General features: G+C 36.6%; 1 protein-coding gene across 14 annotated transcripts in view; it reads left to right on the forward strand.

Annotated features, from left to right (window-relative positions):
• Positions 1–3,655: 3,655 nt before the first annotated feature.
• Positions 3,656–21,641, forward strand: part of LOC101415012 (E3 SUMO-protein ligase ZNF451) — an 83,166-nt gene continuing 65,180 nt past the window's right edge. For 6 of the 14 annotated variants that reach the window (XR_001119039.3, XR_011650075.1, XR_011650076.1 and 3 more), the window contains exons 1-3: positions 3,808–4,075; positions 4,608–4,691; positions 12,572–12,652. Coding sequence is in view for 8 of the 14 variants with exons in the window: in XM_004465341.3 (XP_004465398.1) it covers positions 4,055–4,075; positions 4,608–4,691; positions 12,572–12,652 (186 nt within the window). In the remaining 6 variants the exon portion in view is untranslated. Of the gene's footprint in view, positions 4,307–4,607; positions 4,692–12,571; positions 12,653–14,586; positions 16,393–21,641 lie in introns of those variants that run through there. The other 8 variants (XR_009187937.2, XM_058306915.2, XM_058306916.2 and 5 more) reach the window with 3 other exon arrangements.

The following is a 21,641-nucleotide window of genomic DNA, read 5'->3' on the forward strand; positions in this document are numbered from 1 at the left end:
GAAGAAACAAATATTAGTTATACCTGCCTTAATTCCTCCAGTTTCTCTTAAATATATTTTGATAACTATTCTAACTATAGATTATTGTAAAGGAGGCCAGACAGATAATAAATTATGTGACCTACCAGAAAGGTTGTTAAAAGTAATCTACTGAACAGGATTAATCCTGGACAGAATTTTTTTTAAGTAATACTTCCATAATTTGTTATGCTGTATTCTGTTATTTTATTTTCTAAAGTCGAAATAAAGTTTAAAAAATTATAACGTGCAATAGACCAATTCCTTTAATGAATACAAAACACTTTTAATATTTTTTGGTTGCCAATGATGTTTTTAAAAACCCTGTGACCCACTACAAGTTGAGTCATGAGTAGTTTGGATCAGTGGCCTGACAGAAGGAATAGTGTTTCTATGCTCCAAATACAATGGACTGTTATCCTCCAAGTATTTGTAGAAAGGGGATGGGAAGTTTTGCAAATTACTCACAATATGTAATAATGGCACCAAAAACTACTGTGGTCAGTGTACTCAGGAGAGCAAATGCAATTTTGTGGAAGAAGAATGTCCATATTCTAAAGTAATCACTACAGTTTTCTCTAATGAGACAAACTGCTTGTACTAATGAACCAACCCACAGAAAGAAGCTGTTAGCTAAACATTTTGAATGTAGAACACCCTATGGTGTTCTCTTAGTAGAGGGCACATGAAAGTTTAACCATTCCATTTGCCATTAATTAAACATTTAGATTTTTACAATTTTTTACTATTATAAATAAACTTGTGATAAATAATATTATGCATAAAGATTTCCCCACATCTTATATTATGTTGTCAAGATAAATCCCTGCAACGACACTTAATGAATTAAAGGATATGAGCATTTGGGCTCTACACACATATTGCCTATTTATTTTCCAAGAGTTTTACCAATTTACTCCTAATTGCCTCTGATGAAGATGAACTCTCACAATTACATTAGGAGAATATTTATGTACAAGTTTTACCTGGACATTTAAAGATTTTAGAAATTAATTTGCATAGAGCTTTTATTCTTAAATTTTATTTTTTTACATTATTTAAATCTTACAGGACAGTTGCAAGAACAATACAAAACCCACACAGAGAGCTGTGACATACTGTTCCCCCAGATCCAGCAATTTGAACATTTTGCCACACTTTCTGTATCTATCTACCCATCATCTATCAATCTATCTGTCTGTATATCTATTTGTCTATTTTCTAAACATACATGATTAGGTTATATATTTATCATGCTCCTTGAAAACATAATGCTTCTTTGTACATTTTTTAAGAACAAGGATATTCACCTACGTAACCACTTTAAGTACAGTTATCATGTTAAGAACTTTAACACTGATAGTAAGCTTTCAGTCTATAGTCTCATTTTTTCACATGTCTCAATAAGGTCCTTTTGTGCCATTTCTCCTTCATTATTAGATCCATTCCAAGATCATGTATTGCATTTGATTGCTGTCTTTTTAGTTGCTTTTTTATTTATTGGGGAAATAATATACAACAACCTTTGCCTTCTCTACCATTCCCAAGCATACTGAAATTCAGTGAGATTAATATCACATTCACAATGTTGTTCTACTCTCCCCACTATCCATTACCAGAACTTTCCAATCACCTCAAACAGAATCCCTACATTCATTATACAGTAACTCCCCCTTTATTACTCAGGGTTCTCTAGGGAAACAGAACTGACAGGCAGTGTCTGTAAATAGTATGAGATTTTATAAAATTGTCTCATGCGACTGTGGAGATGCACAAGTCTAAATAATTCTGTAGGGCAGGCTGCAAGCCAGGGGCTCTGATGAAGGTCTTTGATGAGTTCCTACGGGAGAAGCTGTCTCTCTGAAGTAGAGATGGGAATTCTCTTCCTGAATGCTGAAATCACTTCTCCTTTGAAGGCCTTCAGCTGATTGGATGAAATGTCACTCACTGCTGATGGCAATCTCCTCAGTTGAATTGTAGATATAACCAGCCATCTATGCAATTAACTCACTGATGATTAAAGTCCATGAAATGCCTTTGTATTACAATTAGCCCAGTGCTTGCTTGACCAAACAACTGGGCACCATTACCTGAGTTGACACATTAGCCTGACCATTACACCACCCACCTCCATAACCTGTATACCAAGTGGTGGTTTGGAACTGTATATACCACAGAAACACATGTTCTTGAACTTAATCCATTCCTGTGGGAGGACCTTTGGATGAGGTTAATTCAGTTAAGGTGTGGCCCAGGATGGATCTTAATCCTATTACTAAGTCCTTTAAAAGGGGAATAACATTGAGAGAGAGAGAGAGAGACAGAGAGACAGAAAGCCAGAGAGGGAGCATCCAGATGTTGAACATCAATGGAACCTCAAAGAGAAGGGAGAGGCTAGGAGATGCCGCCATTTACCTTGCCATATGATAAGCTAAGGCCCAAGAATCAGCTACAGGAAGCCCCAGAATGCCACGATTTTGGGGGAGAAAACATTGCCCTGATTTGGACTTTCTTTTAGCCTCAAAACCATTAGCAAATTCCCATTGTTTAATCCTAACTATTGCATGGTTTTAGGAAACTAAAACACTTTACTGTCTGTGTGTTTACATATTCTAGCTCTTTCATGTGAGTGGAATCATATAGTATCTGTTCACTTGTGTCTGACTTATTTCACTCAACATGTCTTCAAGGTTTATTCATGTAGGGGGATGTATCAGGACTTTATTATCTTTAAAGACTAATATTCCATTTTATGTATATACTGCATTTTGTGTATCCATTCAACTGCTGATGGACATTTAAGTTGCTACCACCTTTTAGCTCTTCTGATTAATGTACATTGGTGTACTACAAACATTTGAGGAACTCACAGAGCAGGTCTCTTTTTCTGTTTGCCTTTACAAGACTCAAGAATTTGATTGGAAATGCAGGAAATACCAAATGTTAACAATTTTCATAGATAATCAGATGGTAGGCAGGCATCTCATTTAATACACAGGCAAAAACAGACATCACATTTAAAATAATTTTTCTCAAAGTTTTGTTTTTAAAAAATCTATTAACAACTGTTGACGGGAAAATATTGGCCATTTTTTTTTGTAAGGCAGTATCTTAGAAAAAAATAAACGTAGTTTTTAGCATCAGTGATATATTTCATATACTGGTGCTTGAGTCTGCACATTAAAAAAAGTCTGTTATGGTTTTAGGTTAATATATGAGATTAAAAAGCAAAGTTTAATATAACTGGTGTACGCCAGTTATCTTGGCCTTGGCTTCCTTTCTTGTTGGACCCTTGGCTCTCTGCTTTGATTTCTTCAGGTCAACGTAAGGACCGCAGCTCTGATTCTCCACCCTCAATTTGCCTTCTTAAGTGTATTCATACACACTGGGGATGGAAGAATGCAGCCGGAGGCAAGGTAAAGACACTTGAGATTTCTTTCCTGATCTTCATATCAAATTCGGTTAAACCTCTACAATCCCCGCAAAACAAAGAAACAAAAAACATTGGGGGTGGGGAAAGTGAGAAAGTCCCCACCATCAGGCTTTAAGAATAGTACAGAAATCAGTGCGCTTCGCCTCCACAATCAGATCAAATCCACCTCCGAGGCTCCTTCGCATCCTCGCTCATCTTCTCCGCCCTTCTCTACCGGACGCGTCCGCAGAGCGGCCTCTGAGGCGGCCTGGCGGAACGCATGCGCCTTTACTCGGAGTCCTTTCCGCCTTCTTCCATTCACCCGCGGGGCGGTCTCGTGGCAACCGGAACTACAATTCCCAGCATCCTGAGTGCGCGGCGCGGGGAAGAGAGGTCAAGGGTGTGCGAGCAGAGATAGCGGGCCGGTGTGGGCCTCTGCTCCCTTGAACCGGGTTTGCGTGTCTCTGTCTACGGCGTCGGCGGCGTCAGTGCCCACGCAGGGGCGGGTCGCTGCGGCGCGAGGCGGTACCGGGCGGGAAGGGAAGTCGTGGCGGCTGCGGCGGCGGCTGCGGCTGCGGCGGGGGCAGCAGGAGCAGTGGTGCTGTCAGTTAAGCCGTCGGAGAAATGGGAGACCCGGGGTCGGAGGTGAGCATCCGAGCGTTGAACTTGGGCGTTCTCAAAGCTGACCCCCCGAAGGGTTTCGTGCGTTCCCCGGTGCTCGACCGCAGCGGCGGACGATGCTGCCCGGCTCAGGGGCCGAGCCCAGCCTTCGGGCCTGGTGAATGTCTGAGCGAGGAACCGGCAGCAACAATGGCTGCCCGGGCGCCCCCGGCCCCGGCACGAGCTGCGGGATTCCTTGTTGGCGCTGTTCGGCCGGTGAGAGCGACATTTTGAGACGGCGTTGCTCTTTAGCAGGGAGCAGGCACCCCCCTTGCCGGGTAGAGAGAGGAATTCTGAGAGGATGGGAACTCGTGTTCGGCGTTTGGCCTCTGTAGCTCCACGTATTCCGTGGCATAACCCGACTCCATCGAGTCTTGTAGCCGAGTCGGGTTAGCGTGGGGTTGTGCTCAGTTAGGTTTGCTCAAGAGCTTATTTGTTTTAATCGTTCCTTTTCGAAAAAAAAATCTCGCCCTACATTTGGCTTTATGGATAAGCATGTTTTGGTTTATTTTTATAGATATTAGAATCTGTCCCTCCAGCTGGGCCTGAGGCATCTGAGTCAACAACGGATGAAAATGAAGATGACATTCAGTTTGTTAGTGTAAGTAGCAACGATCTTGGGCTTTTTCCCCCAGAGTGAAAGACTATGGTAAGCCATTATGTCGTTATACCTCACCTGTTCATCACCATTCAACAAATGCATATTGAATGTCTAAATGTACTAGACACCGGGGAGCATGGCAAAGGATTAGGAAATGTCCCAACAGAAGTCTTTGAGCAATTTCAATAGGCGTCGCAAAAACTGGCCTAAAGTACATGTTGTACACTTTATCACGCCTTTGTTGCCTTCATTTAGAGCCATTGTACACTTAAATTGTGGTCTCTAAGAAGAAGTTTTAGAATGGAGCCAGTGTGTTTTCTAAAAGATAACACATGAAAGGGAGACGGGACAGCTGATAATGAAGGAGGTAGAACTCCAAAGCTATAGCTTATGTAGCTTTGTAACATGAAGTCATATTACCTTAAAGACTCCACTTACCTCTTACGTCACTCTATTGCAGCATGATGCAATTGATATTCGTAATAAAGATATCTCCATCATCTGGAACATGCTATAGTTTCTGAATGTATTCTCTTTGGGGCAGCAGTTCTCAAGCATTACTGTTTTTAAATGTGCAGATTCTTGGGCTCCACTCCATAACTACTGAATCATTATTTCAAGATTGGGCCTAGGAATCTTGATTTTGGAACAAATGCAAGAGTATTTGGATACCTTTTGAAGCATTTGCCAGGAAAACCATAGAGGGTGTTATGATATATTTTGGGATGAAAATCATCCCAAACAGTTAAAAATTTTAAAATTTCTCTGCTTAAGCTGTCTCAGCTGGATAGATAATCCTTCTACCCCAAAGCAATGATTTCTGTAGTTAGTTGAGGTTTGACATTAAAGTTCTGTAAAATTTTTAATAGACTGCCTGTCTGATGTTTATCTATGATTATTGGTTGCTCAAGCTTAGGGCAACTTTGTTAAACTGGTTATTAAACAGTTTCCCACCCCCCAATTGTAGGGACATTGTAGTGTTACAAGATGGTTTTTTTTTTTTCTTCCCCTTTGCCAGTGCATATGCTGCTCTGTACTTCTCTTTTCGAACTCTTAAGAATTTGCAGGGAAGGGGAGCAGGATGAATTGTCTCTTGTCCCTCCTTAATTGTGGGCTTAATTGTATGTTTGGTAACAAGATTATAAGGCTCTTTGATAAGTATTTCAGGTTCCTCCCTCACTATGGTATATTTGTGAATGGAAAGTATTTATCTTGATACTTTGTGAAAATTATACTAAGAATAATACTACTTTATGAACTGTGGATTTTACTTTGAAAAATACAGATGGAATATAAAAAAATAAAGTAACAAAAAAATTTTGGTAAGTATACCCTAAGGCTTGAAGAATTTTCAGTGTGATTCTTCACAAGGTTGATACATAGATTTATGTTCAGCTGAAGTTTAAAAATACGTTTAATTTAAATTTTATTTAAAATATAGAGAATCCATTATTTCCATCTATCAGGAATAAAGAACATAAATGCATTATGTATTAACTCGATAAAACTTATTTATTTCTGTTCCCAAATAGAGTCTCAAAGGTTTGACTGCCACATATGAAAGAGTGGATTGTATGCATTAATTGGAATTAACAGTACTAGAAGGAACCTATTAAGATTTCCTTTGTCTTAAAGTAGTGTCACTTAAAATATAACTAATGATAGTTTATTCCTATTTTAAAATTCTTTCATTGATAGAATCCACTGTGTCTCTCTGTAACCCAATGCTATACTTGACTCTTTCAGGTAATGCTTGTCCAGTAAAGATCAAAAACAGTTTTCTGCAGAAGAGTTCTTCACATGTATATGTATATGTGTGTATATATATATATAATATATATAGTATTATATGTCACTTATTGATTTACTTTGGTTTACATTTTTCAGTCCTTTTTATTAATTTAATTTTCCTATGTTTATTCCACATGATGGCCCAGGTAACCTCTCTGTGGTTTGCAAAATACAGAGCACAAAACTCAACACAACATGCTGAAGGAAAGGAATGATATAGATTTGAAGCTGCAAAAATGAGTCCTTCCTTTTACTCTTAATTTTATTGAACTATAACATACACATAGAGAAGTACAAAGCTTATAAGTGTAGAACTTGGTAGATTTTTTCAGAGCCAATACAATCATTAAAAATATTACTAAAAGGGGAGTGACTGTAGCTCAGTGGTTCATTGCCTGCCTCCCATGTACAAGGTCCTGGGTTCATTCTCCGGTAGTGCCCCTCCCCCCAAAAAATTTAAAGTGAGTTATATTTTTCTTGATGTTTGCATTACCTTTTAGAGAATTAACTTTTTGAAAATTTTTTCCATTTTAGTAACATAAATACAATCTTGAATTTCCCCCTTTAACTACATTAATTATTATTTTTGACCAGTGTTATGAATTATTATCAGATGTAGGCGCAATACAGATCATCCTTATTGAAGGAAGAAAAAGTTTCTTAACTCAGAAACCTATGTAATTAATGCCTAAATAAAGAAGCAGAATGTTACCATAAGGAGAATCTTCCATTTAGGTCTGTTGCTTTTGTTTTCTGCTTAGTAACCACCATTCTTTGTCTTTCTTTGATATGGCAGATATTTTAGCTCATTTACTCCCAAAAGACTGTTTTAGCTAAAAATTGATAAAATTGTTGACCATACTATTCAAGATTTAAAGCAGGAGTTCTTAACTCTTGCATGGGTCATTTTGCTAGTCAGGTGAAAACCACAGACCCCTTACTAAGTCCACACTATACTGTGTAGTATTTAATAAATATATCACACCCTTACCAACATGTCTCCACAAGAATAATTTTATGAATTTTGATTCAGGCTCACAGACCCCTTGTAAAGAACCCCAGACTTAAAGGTATAAAAGCTGCTTGAGGGAATCTATGGTAGTCTTGATAACAGCACATGAGATCAAAATTTGATCTATAATGTAGAGTAAGATTATTTCTGTAATGTAGAGTAATTCTCTGAAAATGTGAGAATAGACAAGTAAATCAAGATATAATTTCTTAAATAACTTTAGGAGCACATAGGTCGAGTATTAATTCTTAAACTGCAGTAGAAGGGGATCAAAGGCAAGAAATGTTATCTTTTGGCTGGGTGTCTTGAGGCAGTAATTCACTAAATAAATAAATATTTTAAAGCTCATAATATATAAAGCTATGAGATAAGTACTTTTAGACCCACAAAAATGAATTGAAAATACATCCTACCCTTGAATAACAGTGTTTCTGTAAGGGAGCTGAGAATCAAGATGAGAGTTACATAAATACTTGTAACAGAAATGATAAGGTACTTTTATATAAAATACATAGTACTATAAAAAATAAAAAAGGACATAAGTTTTTCAGTTTACTGCTTTGACATAGATGGAAGGTAGTATTTGTATGTATTTTTAAAGGACATTTTGACTAGAAGAAATAAGGAAAGGCATCAAGATTGGAAAGCAGAAAAAAACATGTGCAGTTCTTGAGGATAACATTTTTTTAAAAGCAGGAGGCTGAAGAGTGGGCCAAGGTACAGATCTTGAATATTGGACTAAATTTGGGCTTTAAAATAGGCAGTTGGGAGCTGTCTGAGATGTTTGAATTGGGCACATCTGCAGAAATGATATATGTCCTCAATTATTCCATATGAAAAAACATGAATTATTTAGAATTTTAGACAATATTTTTGCATTTATACCAAATCATATATTCCTAATATTTTAAACTGGGTTAAAATCTTTGTAGACCATACCTAATGTATTGAAATCACTTTCTAATTAGTAAATTAGTAGATAATTCATGTTTTGATTTTGTCTGAGAATCAGTTTGTGTAATAACAGGAATGAAAACTCTCATTAAAAAGCACTTTTTTAAAAAAAGACTATTAATTGAATTGTGTTCCTAAACTTTTTTGTACCTGTGTCACTGAATTTTGTAATCTTGGGAGTAGAATTCTTTCATTTTATTAGTATAGAGTGGATGAGAATGGTGATTTAAAATTCAATAGAACAATTTCAAATACAGTACCTTGTAATAGGACCACATGCATGTATACTCTGAAGGATATAAGAAATCTTTATTAATATTATAAGAAATTAATAGTTTTTTTCTTGATATTGCATTATAACTTCTTTTGGGGAATTAATAACTATTGTTTTTGGTAAGCATTATGAATTATTAAGCGATAGGAACAATAGCTAGTAGTCTTTTTTTTTTTTTGAAGAGAAAGTGTCTTATCTCAGAAACCTGTGTAATCATTGATTTTAAAAGTGTTCATACTGTAATCTGCCTTGGAATTACAATGACTACATAGCCAATTTTGTTTATAGAGAATCCATGTACTTAAACATTCAGTGTTCTCATCTGTTAAATGGAGTAATAGTAATAAGTCAGTATTTCACCTTATAAAGTAATTATGGATACTGAATGGAATAAAGTACATGAAAAGCTTAGCACAATTCCCAGTACAGAGCTCAATAAATATTATTGATTCATAGTAAAATAGAGTACTAAAAAGTTGTGATTCCTTAGGTTCATTATGGTTAACAATTTTTCCATATCCAATTTTAAAATTAACTGAGGTGTGTTGTGTTTGAGTATAGGTAATCTTTTCCTTTGGGGTACTTTTCTTTCCTTATTTTTTCTGTTCAGCCTCTTTACCTTTTTAGCAGTCTTAAGCACCTTTCCTCTTCCCCTTCTCTCAAATTCACTCTTACCAGTTACCATCACTTAACCATATATAGTAGGTGATCAATAATTACTTTTTAAGTGAATGACTAAATATTTTAAATGACCTCTGTTTTTTCTTTTTTTTGGATTTTCTATTCTAATTTTTTTATTCTCTCCTAATTATATCAATCATATAAATTTTTCATTTTTATGTAGTTCAAAATGGTTATATATCAGTCTGATGGTCCACCCTAGTATTAAGTTTCTGGTAGTCTTTTCTCATCTAGCCTTAGTCCTACCCCTTCTGTTATTTCTGCAGTTCCTTTTTAATCCTATATATGATCATTTTCCTTATCATTCTGTTTGCTTGTGTGTTTTTTTCCTGCCTAGTCTACTTTTTGTCTTCTGCTTTGTCACTTTTTTTTTAATCTCCATTTTTTCCTCACCTGTTCTCTGTGCATGAAAGTTCTGCCCTGCCTCTGGTGACTTGGGGACTTTGCTGGTTTGCCATATTTCCATGGGCCTGTAGTAAAATTTCAATTAGAGAAGTTGTAGGTTTACAGAAAAATCATATTTGAAATGCAGGGTTCCCATATACTACCACCATATTAACTCCTTGCCTTAGTGTGATATATTTGTTACAACTGATGAAAGCATGTTTGTATAATTGTACTATTAACTATAATCCATGGTTTACCTTAGGATTCATGGTATTGTACAGTTCCATGAGTATTTTTCTTTTATTCTGGTTAACATGTATACACCATGAACATTTCTTGAAGAGAGCAAATTAGTACAATTATATGAATGGGGTATACTGTTAAATTTTTATCTTCTCTACTTTCTTCTTGGCACTATCAAAGTAAAAAAATGCAGTGAACATATGATTTAGACAATCTTAATACCCAAAGTAGAATTTAGTCTTGAAAATAGGCAGTTCACCTCTGTTGGCCATACGTTAGAGAATATCTTCCTCTTTCTTTCTTTTTTTTATTTCCATTTTTATAGCTTAGGCAAAAATCCTAATTTCTTTATTCCTTGAACCAGCCCAGAAGTTTTACTCTCTAGTTTTATCTTGTGGCTGGATGACTACCTGTAAGAAGAGCAATTTCCTGGTTGGGCAGAAGTCATAGCCGAGGGGAGAAAGCAAGATATCTTTGAGACTGAATGATTCTAGGGAAAAAGAGGATCATTAATTTCATTTTAGCATTGCCCCCTATCTCTAGGACTTATCTCTTGTTAGTTTTTCCACTGAGTGTATTGATTTGTCTTACAGTCAGCTCTCCCCATCCTGAGAAATCTTTCCCTCAGCCTTAGTCTTCTCCTTTCTCTTGTTTCCAACATTCTAGATTTCTTGAAAGAATAATCTAGTAAGGTTCTTCACTGCCTCATTTTCTACTCCTTAATTCTTTAGTGTCTGGCTTTTATGTTCTACCTTTTCTTGAAAGTTGCTCTCTCAAGGCATTTAAAAAATATCTGTTGCCAAATTCAGTGGCATATTCCTATGCTGTGTCATTGGCCACATTTAGCAGTCACAACTTTCTGTTGATGTTTATTCCCAACCTGCTTTGAGTTTATGCATTTTTTATTCTTTCCTCTCTCTGATCACCTACTTAGCTCTTCTTTCTGAATCCTGAAATTGCAGCATTTCCTCAAGCCTCTTGTTGACTGCCTTCTTTCTATTCTCTGTTTTCTTCTTTGGCAATATCAATATTTCAGTTATTTCTAGAGTTTAATACTCTTCTACAGGAGCAGCTCCCACGTCTCTTTACAGCTGTTTTCATACACTTGAGATTACCAGCCTGCATTTCCTGCTGTCTGCTAGATTCTTGTGTGTGCCACTGCTACTTCAAACTCATTATGTCTAAAAGAATGCCTGCTTTCTGTTTCTACATTCCTCACTTAAGTTAATGGCATTAACATCTTCCTAGTCACCCAAGCTTGAAAAAGGAGAGAAGGCTTAGACTCTGTTTTGTTTTTTATTTTGTTTTGTTTCTAATGTTGATCCAGTCTTTTCCCCCATTTTACTATATACGCTGTTGGTTATGTACTTCCTTATTGTTTTCCTTGCCATTGCCCTATTTTAGTTTTGTATTATTATGTGCCTGGACTGATTAATTAAACTGCTCCTCCATGCTCCACATTCCTCTTACGTTATAAATCTTGAAGCACAGCTCTAATAATGTTATTCCCATCTCAGTATTATTTATTGTTTCCCTTTTGCTGATAGAATAAAATATAGGCTTTTAAGCCTGACATTCAGGGCTTGGTCTATGATGAAGAGGGTATGGATGAAAAGAAAGAATGGAGAGGGAAATGGGTGTGGCTCAAGTGATTGAACTGAACTCTTGTCTACTACTTGGGAGGTCCTGGGTTTGGTTCCTGATGCCTCCTGGAGAAGATGAGCAAGACATGCGGTGAGCTCATGCAACAAGATGACACAACAAGGAGACACAGAGGAAACAATGAGAGATACAAAAACCAGGGAGCTGAGGTGGCTCAAGTGATTGAGTGCCTCTCTCCCACTTGGGAGATCCAGGTTCGGTTCCTGTTGTCTCCTGGAAAGGATGAGCAAGAAAGCAAGGGGGTGCAGTGGGCTCGTGTGGCAAACTGATGCAACAAAGAGACACAGTGAGAGGCACAACAAAGCAGGGATCAGAAGTGGCTCAAGGGATTGAGTGCCTCTCTCCTATTTGGGTCCAGGTTCGGTTCCCAGTGCCTCCTAAAGAGAAGATGAGCAGACACAGAGCATACAGCAAGTGGAAACAATAAAGGGAGGAATAAATAAAATAAATCTTTGCCCCCAAAAAAAGGAAAGAATGGAGAATAATCCAGGTTTAATGTTTGATTCTATAGGGTTGGGGGTAATAAGGAACTGTTAGTCAAAAAACTCCGTGTTTTCAAGCCTGGATATCTAACAGACTGTTGATACCCATCAACATTATATCGTAATATTTATGTCCTTGTAGTACTATTTCTGTGTAATTTCTTTTTCCCTAAGAATACACTGTAGGGATTTAGGCTCTTCCTTTTCAATCTTATTATCGTTTCTTATTTATGTACTCTGAAATTTTCTTTTTTTGTTTCTGGTTATTTTGTGCCGTCCATAAGTCTTCCTCTTAAGAGGAATCCTTGTCATTCCCAAGCAAAAATCTAATTGTTGTAAATTCTAGTTTGGTTTGAATAACTATGACTTATAAATTTACTCAATTCTTTTATAGGAAGGACCATTAAGACCGGTGCTTGAATACATTGATCTGGTCAGCAGTGATGATGAAGAACCTAGCACATCACGTAGTGATGTAAGTACCCTATATTTGATTTACGTTTTATCACTTTTTGTCACTTAAGAATAGTTCTCTGAGGAGAATTATTGAGTCACTGATGGCTGTTTATAGAATTACTGGTGCTTTAGAGAATGTCCCATTTCTGTTAGAGTAAACCATAATAGGTATTCCAAGGAATCCTTTGCCCAGAACATCTCCTACTTCAAATTTAGTTCCTTTACTTTCATTGAGGGTGTGAAGGATGGCATCACGGGGAAGTTTTAAGCCTGGAGGTGATAGCATATAGAAAAGATTTAATAAAAACTGCAAGCTTTTTGGCTTCTCTTCCCCTTCTTTCCTGTACTCTCCTCGTGTGCCGTATAGAATTGGATCCTTTCATTCCAGAACCACGTGGCTACAGATCTTGGAAGAAAGGATATGTGAAGACCATTTAGGAAACAGAAAATGAGGGAAGGGTTTTATAAGTGAAATATTAATTGAGTCATCATTTCTTTTAACCTCCTGTATCCCCCACGTTTGGAGTTATTTCTTTTATCTGCGACTTACTGGTCGTGGTTGTCACTTTAAACCAATACTTCCCTTACTCTGAGAATCAAACTAGCTGAGTCCTTAGTAGCAATCTTGCCTTTCCATTTTTCTTTGCCTTAGCCCAAATTGGTATTATTTGGCTGTTTTCTTGGTGGGTTAGAGAACTCCTGGCTCTTGTCCAAGATGGCCAAAAAACTTTTTGTTCTGTGATACAGAGTACTAAGACTTAGACTTGGAATCTGAAAACTTGTTTTGAGTCCCAATGTTACTCTTGACTACTAGCTCTATGACTTTGGGTAAATTAAGTAACCTTTTAACATTAGTTTCTTTATCAAATGAAAATAATACCTACCTCACAGGGTTGTTGTGAGGATGAAATGAGGTAACAACTAGATAAGCTCCTTGTAAACAGCAAACCATCAAGTAGAATTATGCACTGGCAAGTTTTGTTTCGTTATTTGTAGGGAATGAATAACAGCACATTTTTTTAAAGGTCATATAGTAACCTCGATGTAGGGGGCGTTAAATTTTTTTTTCTTCTCAATGGAACTTTTCCCAAATGCCATCATTAGCTTCTACTGCTAACTTACATATGTTGATTGGGACTTTTTTTCCTTAATTGTTGTCTCCACTGATTTCACCACCTCTTGATTTCACCCCAGCTTGGGACCAAATAGCAGGCCAGGATTGCACCACTTGAATGGGGCACTTTTTACTCTCCCTTTTCATAGAGCCCCAAATTTACACCAGTAGTTTGTCATGGACCTTTGGGGGTGGTGAAGCTTGTTGATTTGACTGCTGTGATGCCCTTGCTAACCTGTTGTGGATTGCATCTTTCATTATTAATTATAATATTTAAAAAATTGAATTCTGCTTACTGGACATGCATCTCTTCACTTGAAAGTTAATATATTAAAAGCATATTTTTTTTCTTCCTTGGTTTTCTTATTCATGTGGATAACCCAGAGAATGCCTGAGTCTAAGGTGCCATCCTCTGAGAATCATCGCCCAGAAATGTGCTCTAGCTGCAGTGTTCCTCTTCCCATTGGAGATAGCAGCTCCTCCTCTGGGAGTTGCTCCAGCAGTCCACAAAGGATAGTTTCTCAACCTTCCTCTGTGGAGAACCCATTGGAGAACAAGAAAAATGATCAAAATAATTCAGATTTTATCATTTCTGAGACAGAGACACCTAAATCATCACAAAATAATCAGACTCTACCTTCATCTCTACTTCTGGTCCCCCAAGAATCTTTGGCCTCTTCAGAGGTCAAGGAGGATTTATCTATACAGTCTTCTTCAGCCACACAGCATGGACAGGATGCCATACTCTATCTCCAGACACAAGTGGCTGAGATGTCTAGAGTGATACGTGATCTACAATCCAGGAGCTGTTTTAGATTTCATCATTCTAGGCCAAGTGAGGACCCCTCAGTTCCTTGGGACATGTCTACCTCTAAGGATGAAAATTTATCCACAGTTGAAGAAGAGTCTGACTGCAAATCTCCTTCATCAGATGACAAAGGGCAGCCAGCCGACTATAGCCAGTCTAGTTTCACAGGTCTTTTGAAGAGAATGGAACAAAGAGGTGTCATAAAGAGAGTAACATTACAACCAGAGGCAGAGTCATGTGAAGGAAAACCTGATTGTGTGGCCTCTAAGAAACGTTTAGTTCCTCCATTACATCCTCTTCTGAGAATTGCCACCACTGAGGTTTTTAAAGATCCTGCTGATTGCCATCCGTCTTCCTTCATGGGACACAGGGTATATCCTGTTGCTAAGGACACCTCTCCTTTCCAACCAAATCCACCAGCTGAGGGCCCCATTGTAGAAGCCTTAGAGCACAGCAAAAGAGGAAACACAACATCCCCTCTAGATTCTACCTCAAAAGAAATGGAGGTCATGGGTTGTAGGTTCTACCACGCTGCTTCTATTGCAGCTCGAGCTGCCAGCTACATGGCTTATATGACTCAATATCAGCGTAAACTCTGGGAAGACATGGAAGATCTGGTTCACAACCCAGAGTTTGACCGTGGAAAAGCAAGATGTATAATATCTGATGGCATGGATGCGGGCCTTTGGCAGCTTTGTACTACTAGGGACATAATGGACTCTGTAGTTAGAGTTATGGCCATGGCAGTAGACTACAGACGGCAAGCCTGGCTCCGACTTACATCTCTCACTAAGAAGACACGGGAGAAGATCTCACACTTGCCCTTTGATGGTACTTCCCTCTTTGGACAAGATGTGAATGCTGTTGTTGCAGAAGAAAACAGTGTAAAAGAAAGTGATTATAAAGATCACAACAGATACTCTAACCAGCATCGATACTTTTATAGTCATGATCAGAAAACACATTATTACAACAGGGGATATTCCAAAGGGAATTGGTACAAACCCCGAAACCACCCCTATAGATATAGAAAAAAGGGAATGTCCCCAGAACGCCATGGGTACAAGAATTAATCATCTGTTGATGTTCAGCAGAATAGCCATTCAAGATTCTAACTATTTTTACATGCTTCTCTCTCTCAGACAGTTCTATAGGTAGGAGGTTATCTCCAAAGCTGAATACATCTGGAGTAACCACAACTGACATGTGAATTCTAGACTTTTGGAATAAAGTATATAATAAATAGACTTAACACTTTGTTGGCCAAGTGAGCAGTGGAGACTTTTGTCTGAGGAGGGTCGAACAAAAGTTTGTTATTTTTTTGTTCAGAGTAAGTCCAGAGGAAGACACTCAGAAATATGACCCTCTTGTGATTAAAGGAAAATACATAGCTTTGTTCCTGAGGAAAATCTTACTGGTAAACTGAGGACTAGCAGATTTAGGATCTTGACATGACCTTCTATTAGATCTCCTTTTACTAAGGGTAGAGGCACATCATTTTTAGATCACCAGTACCTCCCTGTTCTGGCTTCAGTTTAAAAGACTTTACAAAATTATGAATCTGTTACAATCTATGTTAGGATAATCAACTCACTAAGAGTCCATTCTACTCTCAAGCTCTATGAGACTTGTGAATCAACCTTGAAATCGATATGACAAGAGCTAAAAATCAAGTCAAATTTTGCCAAATCCAGTTTGCTTCCAGTGTGATGACTAGATGTTACAGATCTACAGTGGACACCAGCTGGAAAAAGACCTTGTCTGTGACATCTGCAGAAATTTTCACATCCCCATACTCTGATGGCCACCATACCATTAACCATTAACAAAGCTACATGTGAGAGAATTCACTGTCGTCATCTAATGCTCTTTGACCCGTCACATTTTCATTATCAACAAGCTGTGAGACACTGTCATAGTGGTCTTTCACTGTAACATGGGCCTTTCACCAAGCTGGCCTTCCTAAACAAGCCTACCTTCTAAACAGTTAACTCTTTGAAGTTGGTAATTTACTGTAATCTAAATAAAAAGATAGGCACACTAGTGCCCTGGGGGAAAAGCCTGTTATTCACACCATCCAGGCATGCAATTCTAAACACTTAAAGAGCAAGAATTTCAAACAACACACAATCTGGTCCCCTTATTTTAGTAAAGAGGGATGCCTAAAGTCTAGATGTTGTTGAGAAATCCATGAGGTCTAGAGCATAACTGAATAATGGAGTAAAGAGAATAAGCAACACAGTTTTGTTTCTGGATATCTATTCATATGTGATGGTATCCACTAATGATTTCATGTAAGGCTGAAATCAAGACTTCAGTGACGTATTCTTTGTTAATTGGAACTGTAATCTAGTCAAACTCTTACCATGAGAGATGGCTTATCTTTTTGATCCTGTTGGTCCTAGTAAGAGTTCTCTATCATACTGGAACTGGCAGCAGATACCTCAGTAATATGTTCTGCAGTATCTTCTCTTTAATCGCAAGGTAGTGGCTGTAATGGTATACCAGCCCTTAGAGGGGTCTCACTGTATCACCTGCTATTGTGTGCTTGGTAGCCAGAAAAAAATTTATTGACATATAATTTTATAACTTCTTGGATCTGTTTGATGAAAATATTTTGAGTATACTGTTAGTGGATTATAGCACTGGTTCATGTGGTTTTGGTTTCTTCTTGCCCTGGTTCTTACATAGCAGTAAATAACATTTTCTTGGTACAAGTCTTTTAATAGTTATACTAGAAACTTACTCCCTCTCATCATTATAACCATGTTTAGCATCCTTTTTAATTACTTTTCTTCCTCCCTATTTATGTTATAGAAGTTGAAAACTCAAATTTTCCTACTTAGAAGTTATTTTGTTTTGTCAGATATCAGGGTATTGTATTGATAAATTATGTCCTATTTGTTGATTAAGCTTAAACTACGGTCTTGATGAAGGATATCTTGGAGTTAGTCAAGTCGTACCTAGAGGAGGAACAATTACTTTATTTTTCTATATTAAGTTTTACTTTCTCTGCTTTAGGTCCATACCAGTACTCTAGAAACTGTCTTTCAAATTGAATGCTTAGAAGAGCATTGATTAACTGAAAAGAAGCAAGGGCCTAAGAAGTCACACGTGGATTTTTGTAGCTCATAATGTATACTACACCATTCAAGCTCTTTTCTATGAAAGGACTAGCCATTCCACTCAGTAGAGAGGGAGACCTTGGCACCATTCTTTATAGCTGCATATAGGTATTTTCAACTAGCTAAAGCTCTTCAAACTGTTCCCACTTTTCCATTTCTCTACCTTTCCCTCCCTGACTTGACAATTTGAGATACTCATATTTTCTAAAACCCAAACCAAGATAAATGATGCTTGAAGATGAGACTCTCTGAAACTGCTTTGGCATTTCTGCTTCCTGTGCTCTTTTATTAGATTATTTGTCAGACTATCATTTTTTAATTTTCCTCTTAATTATATTTCTGTTGTTTAGTAAAAAAAATAAAATAATAAGTGACATTGCTTTACCATTCTCGCATTGATAGGCCCAAGCATCTCCAGAAAATTCAGTTTTCCTGACAGTAAAGGTATTGGAAAATCATCAAATTGGTGACCCAAATAGGTAACTTCCAAAGAGATTTGGCAGTTGAGTGGAGTTGGAAACAGACTACATTAGAATGAGAATAGATTTCAGCTATAGATTAAAGTCGTTTCTTGGCTGCAGAAGACACAATATCCTAACCTTTTTATTTTTAAATCTTTCTCTGGCATACTTGAATGATGATGGTGTTACAAAACTAAAAACAGGGACCTGGTCTAGGGAGACAACCCCAATAGACCAGAGTATGGAACTCCTAATTAGTCAAATAATAAGTATTCATATTGTGCCTGCTGTGTGCAGAGTCTGTGGCAAAATCCTCTGGTGTTCAGATACCTCTAGGTTCTGTAGGAGACCTTAGAATACTTGGAAGTTTAATGACTTGGTATTCTCAAAAGGAGTGCATCTAATGATCCTTTTTTCTTCAAAGTGTTTTTTTTTTTGACTGGGTATAAAATGTATATGGAGACAATATTATGTCTTACTATGTACGAGAAATACTGGTTCCATTAATTGTTATATGAAGTGCCTTTTTAAAATTTCACATTTTTGTTTTAAACTTAACATTTTGCTGTCTTGCATGTGTTGCTGGTGGTATGTATGTGAATTGTGTACAATGTTTAATCTTTGTATTTTATTACCTTCATCTGTACAATTGCACTATATAAGTATATAAATGTACTCTCCTGAATGTTGTTTTCCTTATAGCACTGTTGAATCATTTCAAAAGGTTGCAGTTATCCCTCCCTTATTTAATTAACTTTACAGTAGTTTTTAGTTATTAGTGATTGACCCAGTTTTCTGGGCATTATGGCAGCTTTGTTTTTATCTGTATGTTTTAGGTTTTCTGACTCATTTGTCTTATATTTAACCTTGTTCTTAGGCATGGTAATACAACTTACATTTGACAAGTAGATGTGATTACTTGGTAGAAGCAAGGATAGTAGAAAAACGCAGTGAATTTGCTGACAAATTTATTTCTTTAGACTGTGGCAGCTTCCTTGTCAGTAAAATTGCATTTAAACTTTTATTTTATTACTGTGTGGCAACTTCTTTATCAGTACAATTCCATTTATTTCTTAGCTCTCAAAATGACATTTAAGGAGAACATGAACTCTTTCAGGCTACTTGGATACTATTTAGTACACTACATTAGTACTACACTAATAATTTGTTGAATGATACCTAAGTGACCTGCTTGATAATGCCCTTCTTAAGGGCCTAATTCATCCAGAATAACCTCTCAGGTACTGTAGTAACAAGGAGGTTGGAATAGACACACTCCAGAATCCCTTTTAGCTATAAAATTGTATACTAATATAGTTGTGTGAACTAATATGAATGAGATAAATCACACATTAATTCTTATGGATACATTGATTTTAGGATTCTGATGAAGGTTTCAAATCATGGATTAGACCTATGTAGAAATAGTTTAAAGACTGCAATAATTGAAGTTTTTTTTTTTTTAAATGTGAGGCATATTTTGCCCCACACTTGCACTGTTCAGGTTCCTTTGTCTTGAAACTTAGTCTGTATTTATGATAGTGGCTAGTCCAGTAATTCTCACAACACTATCTATGCATCTTGTGCATGGCTTTCAGTTTGCCAGATCCTTTCTATGTCATTTTTCACTAGTAGATACACAATTCAATCTTAATTTTAAAATATAGGTGGAAGTTATCAGTAAACTGGTGGTGATCATTGTATTGAATGCAAATCTTTTATTTTTCCAGATATAATGGATTTTGTAAACTTAAAATATTCATTTATGGTATTTCCTTTCTTGGATAAACGATGAGAATATTCCTTTATTAAATCTTTTTTCTCCTATTAGTGGAGATGATATTTTCGTACTTTTTTTTTTCTTGATTTTCTAGTAATGTTGGTGCCGTTGAGATTATTACTGGAAATGATGTTTGGTTCCTGTGGTATGTCTGGAGGCATTTACAGTCTAACCATGTCCTTTTGATATTAACCTCAGTTATTTTATTCTTTATGTTTTAATCTTCACCTGTATAAGACATCTCTTTCCAAATCTATGTCTGTCTTCTCTTACTCTGTTTTATACAGGTTATATTTTTTATTCTACCAGTATATAGTAGCCTGGGTTTTGGTGTGGTTTTGTGTTTGTATATTTACATACCATGGCTTAAGTATTAATGTAAAGGATTTTTCTAGTTTTCCCTCATAATGTTCTCTTTTTAAAAAATTTGTTCAGTCTTATCTCTCAAATTATCTTCCCTGGCTGTTGAATTTCATCAATTTATAAATTAAACAAGAATGCTTTCTTATTTAATAACAGTATTCTCATTTCTAAATACTCTTCACACCGATGTATTAGTACATAGTTTATTGCCAAATACATCTTATAAAAATTTTAGGTTCATCACCATAGACTTGTCTATAGTACAGCGCTGATATTGTATCTTAAAGTTAACCATTTTTCTCTAGGTCTTAAGAGTTTTACTGGTTTTTGTTGAGGTAACTATTTCAAATGGTTTCTTGATTATCTAATGCCTTGTCAAGAGTTCAACAAGAGTTCTCAGGTTGTCTGTACATTCTCTTTTAGGACTTTGGAGATCTCTTACATTGTATTGAGTTTTCTAATATTCCTGATCATATTCCTTGGTGGAATTAAAAGTTAATGCATTATATTTGGTGATTTAAAAATTTTTTTATATTGATCTTAAATGTTTCCAGTGTTATTGCTTAAGAGTTATGTTATAGTTATCTTTTTATAAGACTCATATGCTATGCTTTCCTCATGAATTGCCATATGCTTTCTGTTTTATTTCATTACTCATAAGCATGGCTCTTTCATGGCATTCAATTTCAAGGGCTACATCTTGTTAACTCCCACTGTTATCTGTGAGAGCTGTGTTTCACGTTATCTTGGTTTATAATATAATGTGTTAAATAGTTCTTGTGGTCCCTTTATCTATATCTTTATTATTTTAAAATTTTAAAATTTAAAAAAATTTTTTTAGGAGATACCAGGGATTGAACCTGAGACCTTGTATATGGGAAGCAGGTGCTCAATCACTGGGCTACGCCCACTCCCCCATACCTCTTTTAATTAGTTAATTATGATGTAGATGATGGACTAAAACATCCCCCAAGTCACTGTAGTTTCAGGTTTTCAGTTCCATTTTAACATTTTAATTACATTAAGTTTCTTACTGTTAAATGTACAGCTTGCTCCTTTCTACTTTGGATAGAATGTGGTTATAATCTGTAAGTAGTCTCATTTAGATTCTTAGTGGAGAGTTGGCCTTGTGTATTGAATGGTCTTTTTTTTTTAATGGCTTTTAATAGCACCTTTTTTTAAGCTTTTGACAAAAATACATTCTGACCATTGTTTGGAAGCACTTGAAAACCTTGTGTCTAATTGTCTTCCTGCCAGGGAAGGAAGAAGAGAGAACCTAGCTCTGTCCTAGTGCAAGGTACTCTTGAAGTAGAAATTCACCCTCACTTTGCAAATGAGGGCGTGAAACTTAGAGACA

Source organism: Dasypus novemcinctus, chromosome 11, assembly GCF_030445035.2.
Source record: "Dasypus novemcinctus isolate mDasNov1 chromosome 11, mDasNov1.1.hap2, whole genome shotgun sequence".
NCBI lineage: Eukaryota > Metazoa > Chordata > Mammalia > Cingulata > Dasypodidae > Dasypus > Dasypus novemcinctus.